Here is a 10,000-nt window from a genome sequence, read left to right on the forward strand (position 1 = left end):
GACGTGTTTAGCGTGCACTCGGCAGTCGCTCCCTTCCTCCCTCGCCAATTACCTTCCTTCTGCGAGCGATCGACCTCATCAACAGGCCATTAGAGGCAATTAAAGGGACAAGCAAGAAGGACAGAAGCTCACTGTGTTTTCTTCAGTTGCCCCTCGCTGTGCGTGTGTATGTGTGCGTGCGCGTGTGAGCGTGTGTGTAGGGGTGAGTGTGCGTGTGCGTATGACGTGCGTGCGCGTGTGAGCGTGTGTGTAGGGATAAGTGAGCGTGTGCGTATGGCGTGCGTGCGAGCGTTCGCGGGCGGGCGACGCTTCCCTCGCCGGGGAGAAGCAATTAGTCTTCGTCGGCGGAGAGGAAGTAATTTCGTTAGGCCTGTTACGCGGGACAGGCGGCGGGTCCCGCGGGGGCGTCGGCGGGCGGCGTGGGCGCGGCGGCGAGGGCGGCCAAATCGGATTTGCAAACCCGGGATAAGCGTGTGCCTCGTGTGCGAAATGCACGAGGCGGCAATTCGCGCAGCAGCGAGCGAGACCGCTAATGTTCCACGAGATTCCATCTGCGGCGCATCACGCGCGCGCGCGCCAGCACGGAACAGGTTAATATCTTGCCTGCGAAGGAGCGGACACTTAGTGATAACTCGTCCATGAAAGATACAACGATGCGCTCTCCCTCGCCCCTTTCCTCTCCCTCTCTGTATATATATATATATATATATATATATATATATATATATATATATATATATATATATATATATATATATGTATATATATGTGCATATATATATATGTATATATATGTATATATATACACATATATATATATATATATATATATATATATATATGTATATGTATATATATATGTATATATATATATGCATATATATATAATATATATATATGCATATATATATATTATATATTACATATTATATACATATATATATTTATAAATATATATATATATACATATATGTGTGTGTGTGTGTGTGTGTGTGTGTGTGTGTGTGTGTGTGTGTGTGTATTCATACATATACCATCTAAGAAATAAATACCGCATACAAGTACATCCATGAATATGCTTTTGTGTATGTTCCCGTAACTCGTGCTTGTGTGCGTACTGTGCGCCGGTTCAGTCTGTCGGACGTACGAAAGTGTTCTTGTCCGCCCCCTCCTCCGCCCCCTCCCTCGCCCCCTCCTCCGCCCCCCTTCTTTACAACCTCAGTGCTCTCCCCCTCCCTCGCCCCCCCCCCTCCACCCCATCCCTCCACAACCCACCTCAAACTGGAAACGTCAGGTGCTCCTCCTCTTTGCTCCCTCTCCTCCTCCCCTCCTCCCCTTGCCTGCCTCTCCTCTCCCCTTGCCTCCCTCCCCTCCTCCCCTTGCCTCCCTCCCCTCCCCCTTGCCTCCCTCCCCTCCCCTCCCACACAACCTTCACTGGACACAAGGACACGGGAAGGCAAGGCGCTGGGTAATCACTTCAATGACTCTCGATGTCCTTACGCATTCCGCCCCTTGCCTCCACCACCCTTTGCGCCCGCCCACCGTCCGCCTGGAGCGCCCATTTAAGGCGATCCCCGCGCCCATTATCATGGTCATTAGGCGTTCGGCGTCGCGCAACTGGCTCCTGCGGCCGCGCTCTCCTCCGGACAATTTCCGTGCGGCAGGAACTTCCTGGCTCTCGGGGGAAATGTCCCTGCGGAGCGCGCAGTGCGTCGGGCGGCCTCTTGCTTCTTCAGGCTGTTATCAACACCACCTTTAGTTAGTGGCGATGCACGGATGAATGCATGGCAGTTCAATGGCCGAGAAGAGATATTCCCAAAATAAGTATATTCAAAAATAATATGGCAGCAAAACATTATACTTCATTTTAAGGTTCCTGACTCTATACAACTACAAAAACATACTAAAGGCAATAGTTATAACTCTAAGACTCACTCAAAACACTTCAGCAAAACATGAACACCAAAAAGGTCTTTCCCTGAATCCGACAGGGACGCCATCCTCGGCCGCGAGGAGACCGCGCCCGCGAGCAAAGAACCCGACGGGATCGCTCTCCCTTCCGACCTTGGGGCGGAGGGGGACGCGCGCCCCGGATGCCCGAAGGAGGAGGAGGAGGAGGACGACGACGGGGTGGGCGTGGGCGAGGACAAGGAGGAGCTGCTTCGGCCCCGAGGAGGCCCGCCGCGGTGGCTCCTCCGGCCGGGAAGCGAAGGAGCGGACGCTGGCAGAGAAGACGAGTTCGATCCCGTGTTGGGTTTCCTCATTAGATTCATTTTTATCATCATTTTATTTTTACGTTTATTAAGTAGGTCTTTGGGGAAGGTGAGCTGAAGGACTGCTTTATATGCCTCTTTTTCTCACGTTCCCGCGCAGGACTTATCCAGAAGCGAGGAAAACTTGTCAGAGTAAAAAAAGACGTTTTATTCAGTCGGCTTTTCTTTTTTTCTCCTTATCTTTCTCCTTCTCCCATATCTATCCCTTTCTCTTTCTCTGCCTGTTTCTCTTTTTCCTCCTCCTCTTTTCTCTACCTCTTACTTTAAACTCCAGAATAAAAAAAAACACCACTGCTGAGAAGTATCGACGAAGAGCTTCTGGGGGGGGGGGAGTAAGGGGCGCCTGTTAGGAGACTGGTCACTGTTGCACAGATGGGAATCAGATTAGTTGGCTGGAAGTAATATCTGTGATAATGAATTCGTGATAATCATTATTGTTAACCGTATAGTGTGCAGCCCTCTTGCAATAAGACAAGTTAATTAGACACCTACGTCAATAATTAAAAAAAAAAACGAAACGAAGTCAGACCATTACTCCAAGGTAAACCTAAATCAGTCAAGTTCAAAAAATAACTCAACGACGCCAACAGCTGCGCGTCGCCAAGGCAGCGACGCAACGACATCGCTCGGCACTTGGCTCGTTCGGGCCTCGTTCGGCGGCCGCAGGCGAGAGTCGCGGGGACGCCCCGGGTGCCACGGCGGCGAGCTGGCACCGCGCCTGTGGCAACGGGAAGGGGGGGGGAGGGAGGTATGTGGGGCCGGAATGTGCGGCGCAGGGGCGGTGGTGCTGCGGAAAGCAGGGTCGGCGGAGAGAGAAGAGAGGGAAGGCGTATGTATTTATGAATATATATATATATATTATATATATATATAATATATCTATATACATGTATGTATATATATACATATACACAAGTATATATATATATATATATATATATATATATATATATATATACATATATGTACATAAATATGTACAGTCAACAAAAGGGATAACGTCTCGCCAGATCTGGGCTTGCCCTGAAAGGTGGCCCATGTTCAATCAACCTGGGCATGGTTAGGGAAGCGGGGGGGGGGGGGGGGGAGGAAGGGGTGATCTGGATGCGCTAGGCAGAGCAAGGAGTGAGTGCGCAGCTATGTTTCAGTCCCATCCTATCAAGGCTAGTGTCCTCAACCCCCTCTTTGTGGGCGTGAATAATGTATAGTCTCAAATAGCGCCTCTTGAGCTACCAAACTTTAATAATTGGCTTTAGCCACAAAATTTCTAAGGTAATGGGGTGTAAAGGTTTAGGTATCGATTCCCTCGTTTCCTTTCATTTCGTTTGGTGCCTCTACGAACCACGACCTCCAGTCGCGTTCGTGAATAGCGAAGCACGGTTTGGTTGGGGTCAGCTTGAGTGTGATGAGCCACTTATAGAAAGTATTTATATGTATTATGTGTTTAACGTTTGAGATACAACTTAACTTAAAGTGCATCGTCTGCCAACCTAATTTATCATGTTTCCGAAATTGTTGGTGAATATAAATTATATGAAATGCAGTGAATGCGTGCATCGGTGAATTGATATAATGATGGTGGGGTATATAGGATGTAGGTGTTGTGAAACTTATACTGTTAACATATTATCTTGTGTCAAATAATGACAGTCTTTAGGCCCAGGCAGATTGGGCACTTCCCGCCTCACGCTTGCTCACTCACCCCGCGAAGGGCCGAGTCGAGCTTCACTCTACCCAGGGCTAAGGGGATATTCCCTCAGCCTTGACTCCAAACCATTCAAGAAACCCATTACTTTCTATTACTCCTGTTCAATCCGTCTTTTACATGTTCATTTCGTTATTTTTGGTAATTAAATAATTATAAACATTTGGAAAATATAATGTATGAAATATTGTCATGAGTATTATTCTATTTTTCAAATAATACATCAAAAGTTTACCATTAGCTAAATAGCGGATACTAAGTGATATAAAAACAAAAGAGAGAGAGAGAGAGAGAGAGAGAGAGAGAGAGAGAGAGAGAGAGAGAGAGAGAGAGAGAGAGAGTGAGTAGATACAGAGCGAGGCAGCCAGACAAGCAGAGGCGACCAGACCGAGAACAGACAAAACAAAGTCAGCGAAGGAGAGTAGAGAGCGATCGGGGGGGAGGGGGGGGGCTGCCGCAGGTGCCTTCCCAGGATCCGGAAGTCCGTAGGCCTCCCAAGTGGCTTCGAGCAGGTGTGGCGAGACTTTTTCCCATATCACGTGACATCCTCCCTCCCCGCCCCCCTTCTCCCGTCATGCACGTGGGCGCAGCAGCGGCCGAGGAAGCCATGCTTTGGGGAGGAAGCCTTTCTCCTTTTTTCTTTGGGTTTTTCTGTGTCCGTGTCGTGTGTTCAGTTGGACTTTTTTTTTTTTGGGGGGGGGGCTTCTATTGAAGGAGCCAGCGTCGCCTCCCGTGGCGCGGAGGGCTAAAGGGCTTCACTCTGGCCGAGGATTATCTTCAGCCGTAATTTTCTCCTTTATTTTCTTTTCTGTTCCTCTTTCCCTCTTTTCCTCTGTGATTCCGCTCCAAAACGAAAAGGAATCCAAAGAAAACCGACGCCAACGTAGCTCCCCTTCGTGACTCCACTCGCTTGTTCCTTAAGAGACGATCCGGCGAAGGACGTGACGTCACGTGAGTGTTTATGACGTCATCAATCCTTTTTTTTAATTCGACCCGTTTAAAACGACATTTCCGTGCAAACAAGAGTTTTAATCAAATAAAGCAATAACTTGATAAATAAAAACGGCCAAAAACTGACTTACATGGAAAGAAATGAAGAATAGATACAGATAAATCAGTTCATCATTTTAAAAAACATTACATCAGTGATTGATGAAGAGATATATCAACCGACAGACAGACAAACTCTCCAATTACATCGCCATTAAGAGAAAACAAGCAAACAAACCAAGCGACGATTAAGTCCGAGCCAACGAAAATTACTCAGCTTCCGCCGCGGAAATCTTTCGGCGAATTCCCGCCCGCCGCCGCCCACTTCCGGGGGCGCCGATTGCGAGCATGATTATCATTAGCATTATCATCATGAGCATCATTATCATTATCATCATCATCATTATCATCACCATTTTCATCATTATTATCATGATGATAATGATGATAATATTGCTATTCACCCACCTGTTCCGGATCACAAAGACAAAATGCCATGTCGACCGCCATTTCAAATCTTTAATTGCATTCACACAGATGTCCCCTCAAGTGTTTACTAAGCAAGGAGTCAATCCTTTCTCCCACTTACCTCACCTGTTTACCTCTTTCCTTGATTTTCGTTTTTTTTCACTTCTTTAATCCTATAGCTTTCGGTATCTCTAAACAGCATCACAATTACCCCAATCTCAGCAATAATAATAGTCTCGACATTAATTGCATAAAAAATAAACTTTACAGCAAATTTCATGAAAGGGGCATCCGGCGCGACAGCAAGGGCCCACAAAGTGCCAGCAGGGAGCGGGCATTGCGAAGCGTCTGTTCGCACAATGCCCTGAGAACACAGAGGACACTTCCTACACCCGGGGACGCTCTGGGCTGCACGCTTTTCCGTAGCAGCATTTATGGCGTTTCCTAAACATTAGATGCAGAAAAAGGATATGAATATTAAAATTGAACCATAAATTATCATAAACGAATGAATGTTAGATTACAGTTACAGTCCCTAGGTTCAGTGTCTGGTGATTATAGGATTCCCTGCGTTGTTCATTGCACTGTATAAAACAATGTATAATAAGTACATTATTAAGCCAATAATGTAACATCATTCAGCAACATAAAATACATCAGCATCTCTTTGTAGAAAATGTATATGTATATCTTGAACTTGTATACGATTTATCCAAAAAGTATACCATTCAAAGTGAGTGTGTTGCAGGGCCGAAGGTTTAAAATCCCTCTGTGTCTCTGCCTTCGGTGAAGCCCAGCTGAAAGTCACAGCTGAAGCCATCGAATGAAATTTCCGCCGCGATGACGTTCGGTCTGCCACATCTTACCAGTCGGTCGCCTTTTGTTTCCGTTTAGCTGACGAATTTCCGTAGAAATCCAGCCCTGGGGCCGATGCGCTTATACTGACAGTACTGCTGATAAAAATAACAGTAATAATAATAATAATAAGCAATAATAACAATACTACTGATAATGAAAATAATAGTGAAATAAATATTAATAGTAACAGCAACAAAACCTGGACGAAGAACAAAACTTTTCCACACAGAATCCTAGACTGGGAACCGCAGCGCCCCGCAGAGACAGAACGCGAGTATCTTCAGGAACGGAAACCAAAATCAGTTGCCGCGTTGCACAGTGACAGTCGGGTTACCCGGGCAATCGCGTGGCAGAGCCGAGTAACACGGAGTGACGGAGGAGAGTCACGGCGGTTGTAAAGTCCGCCGAAGTGTTATGAAAAGTTATGAGTTCTTACGCAAGAGCCGCCGCCGAAGTGACGCTCGATGAGCAGCCCGCCTTGGGAGAGCGCGCCCGTGCCTCGCGCGGCGGACGGCTTGTTCTTCAACGTCAGTGACTAACTATGCAAGAACGCCGAGGGGAGTGTGGGAGGTGGGGGTGTGGGGGGAAGAGGAGGGGGTAACAGGAGAGGGGAGATGTGACAAAGAAATGAGACGAAAAAAGCGAAAAGGAAGAAGACAGACAGGGAAAGGCGGGAGGGGCGGGTCTCGCTCGGTGCCCACGGGAAATGTCTTGAGGTCACGGCATTTCCCGAGACTTGAGCAAGGCGACTCTCATGGCGACTTCATGATGTGGGCGGCGGTCTGTTCTCAGCCGAAAGGGTTCTGCTTTTGTTGCAATAGTCACCATTATTACTTGAAACAATGATTTGCTTCGATCTCTCACATTTCTTTTTCTTGCATACTTCTGATCTCCGAAGACACCATTAAGGTTTTGTTTTCAACGAAATATATATTTCTCAAGTATTTGTCATTGTTTCACATAATTGCCCATCCCTCTACAGTGAGCTGCCTCATTCGGGAGGCACTTTCTCCCGCTTTAGAGAAGGAAAGTGGCGTCCTCCGCCCCTCGCAGCCAGCATCTCGACCAGAGCGCCTTCGAGGCTCGCCGATTCCTGCGTTTGCAACAGCGCGTCTTAGTCATGTTCCGCGAAAATCACCGCCAGTAATAATGACGAATGTGGTCTCGCGGACGGGGGGGGGGGGGTCAGGCGGTTCCAGATTCACTCTCTACCATGACTGGGTTGAAAATCGAGATCCCGACGTGTTGGCGGGTCTTCTAGGGATATAAGCTGACGGAGAAGAACAAAAGGCGTGGATACAGGTGATAAAACGCTGGTGTTGCACCCCTGGCGACCCCAAGCCCTCCCCGCCCGTGCGCTCCGCCACAGCGGATCTCGGGGATTTCAACACTGCAACAGACACCAATCTTACCTTTGATATCAGAAGGCCGACCAGGAGCGCTCCCGTAATCCTCCACATGGCTGCGGTTCCCTGCTAGTCCGCTAGCACACTTTTCGACCGTCTGTTCTAGCACAAGAGCACCTAGATGCTAGTAAAAAAGGGACTTCTCTAGGACTACAAGAACTGACCAGAACACACGAGACACGCACTCAACCCTCCCTCAACACTGGCTCTCACTCAACTGGCGAGCACTTCCATTCTGAGAACTGGAGTCACGGCGGGGCAGCCCGGCGGTTGCCACGCAGGGATTTCTCCTGCCGATCGTGCTCCCGAGCCCGGGTCGGGACTCGGCAAAGGATTTGACGTCAAACCGTGATGGCTTAATGCGGATTCTTAGTTTGGATCTCGGTTCGGTTATTTTGCCAAGCGAAAGACAGACTTGCCGACCGGCCACGGAAATGCCCTCCCTTGCCTGCCTTTCCTGTTAAGTGGTCTTTCATTGGCGGCGACATGGCGGTTTGCGCCGGGAGTATTTCCATCAAAGACGACTCCTCTGGTCTGGCCGAAAGGTAAAGCAGGACAAGAAAAAAGGAGGGACGAAACAGAAGACCAAAAGGACGCCTGCGAGTAGCTGAGGGACAGGCGAGGCGCATTGAGGGCCCAGGAACCGCGCACAGGTGCTCGACGGCGCCGCCACCTGCCCTGCGCGCTCGCCCACCTCAGGTGTCCGGCCGTGGCACGGCGGGCTCCTCTCGGGATGCCTTGGGACACCTGCGAGACAGGGCTCGGGCGCCTTAGACCTTCTTGAGGGCCGACACTCCCGAGTGGAGGAGTTCGGGTGACGTCATGAGCTGTAGGAGCAGCGCCGCGTGGGAGTTGGTTCTTGGGAGACCAAGGGCAGTGCGTGGGGCGCCAACGGCGTGTCATCGAACACGGAGTCCGCCCATTATTTATCATACTTTGGCTTTTGCTTCTTACTTTTCTACATCTTTTCTTCCATTTTTTCGTCTCTTATTCGCCCCTTTCTTCGTCTCCTCCTTTTGACTCTCGTTTTTTCCTTTTTCTGCCTCTACTTCAAGTTATGAAAATCGTATCTTATAATAGGAAAAAACGAGCAGAAACAATATGAATATTCCTCAGGAGTTCCATATCACCCCCACCCCTCCCCCCCGAAAAAGGGTCCGCCAAAATTCAAGCAGGAATTTAAGCATCCGCCCTAATTGCCATTCGGACTCGTGCTGCGCAGAGCAGATGGCCAAATGAATCGCGAAAGGACACTCGTGCGCGGCCATCTGGCGAGCGAAGGCGGAATGAGTCCAGGGGTTCTAGGCCAAGTCCTCGGCCAGGTGTTCGGGGGGGCGGGGGGGGGGGGGGCGATCGCCTGGCGCGTGCCTCGGAGGGAATCGCTCCCGCGCGGCGTGGTTCGCCGTGTCGTTTGTGTTTCTTCTTTTTTTTCATTCATGAGTTTTACTTTTGTTGGTTTACGTGTGCTTGACTGAATGCTCTACTATGAGTTCATTAAAGAGAAATGAACTATATTTGATGAATCATCGCCATGAACGATGGCCCAGAATCCCAATCAGCATAGCAAGGCGTCGCGCAAACAAAGGCAAACGTTCCGAAGAAAACTTTTATGTAGACAGATGGCAGAGGGAGGTGTGGAGGAGGAGGGGGAGGGGGAGTGGGGGGGGGGGGGGGAGGGGGAGGGGAAGGGAAGTGAAAAGGGGGGGAAGGAGGAGGGGTTAAAAGGGGTACATTCGTTAAGGATATGGTAGGGAAGGAGAAGGAATACAGACAGAAAATGAAGGTAGAGTCAAAAAGAGTAAAGGGAGATAGGAAAATGGAAAAGAAAAAGGAGGAAGAGAGAGAATGGAAGTGGAGAAGAGAGAGAAAAGAGGAAGGCAAGAGAAACAGAGAGAGAGGAAAGGACTGTAAGAAAGGAAAGAGAGAGAGAGAGAGGGATATATATATATATATATATATATATATATATATATATATATAGAGAGAGAGAGAGAGAGAGAGAGAGAAAGAGAGAGAGAGAGAGAGAGAGAGAGAGAGAGAGAGAGAGAGAGAGAGAGAGAGAAGAGACGGAGAGAGAGCGAGAGAGGGAGGCAGTGATAGAAAGGAAGAGGGGGAGAGGAGAAGAGAGATAGGAAAAGAGAAAGAGAGGGGGAAAGACAACGAGAGAGAGGGGGAAGGGGGAGATAGAGGGAAAAGGAGAGAGAGACAGGGAGGGCGAAAAAAAAGAAAATAGAGAGAGAAAAGAAAAAAAAAGAGAGAGAGAGAGAGAGAGAGAGGCAGGGAGAAGAGAGAGAGAGAGA

The 10,000-nt window shown here is 48.7% G+C and overlaps 1 protein-coding gene across 1 annotated transcript in view; it reads right to left on the minus strand.

Annotated features, from left to right (window-relative positions):
* Positions 1-7,919, minus strand: part of LOC113821598 (uncharacterized) — a 335,929-nt gene extending 328,010 nt beyond the window's left edge. The window contains exon 1 of the mRNA XM_070121204.1: positions 7,707-7,919. Coding sequence (XP_069977305.1) covers positions 7,707-7,754 — 48 coding nt within the window. The 5' untranslated portion in view covers positions 7,755-7,919. The remainder of the gene's footprint in view (positions 1-7,706) is intronic.
* Positions 7,920-10,000: the final 2,081 nt, after the last annotated feature.

The sequence above is a fragment of the Penaeus vannamei genome, chromosome 4, assembly GCF_042767895.1.
Source record: "Penaeus vannamei isolate JL-2024 chromosome 4, ASM4276789v1, whole genome shotgun sequence".
Taxonomy (NCBI): Eukaryota; Metazoa; Arthropoda; class Malacostraca; order Decapoda; family Penaeidae; genus Penaeus; species Penaeus vannamei.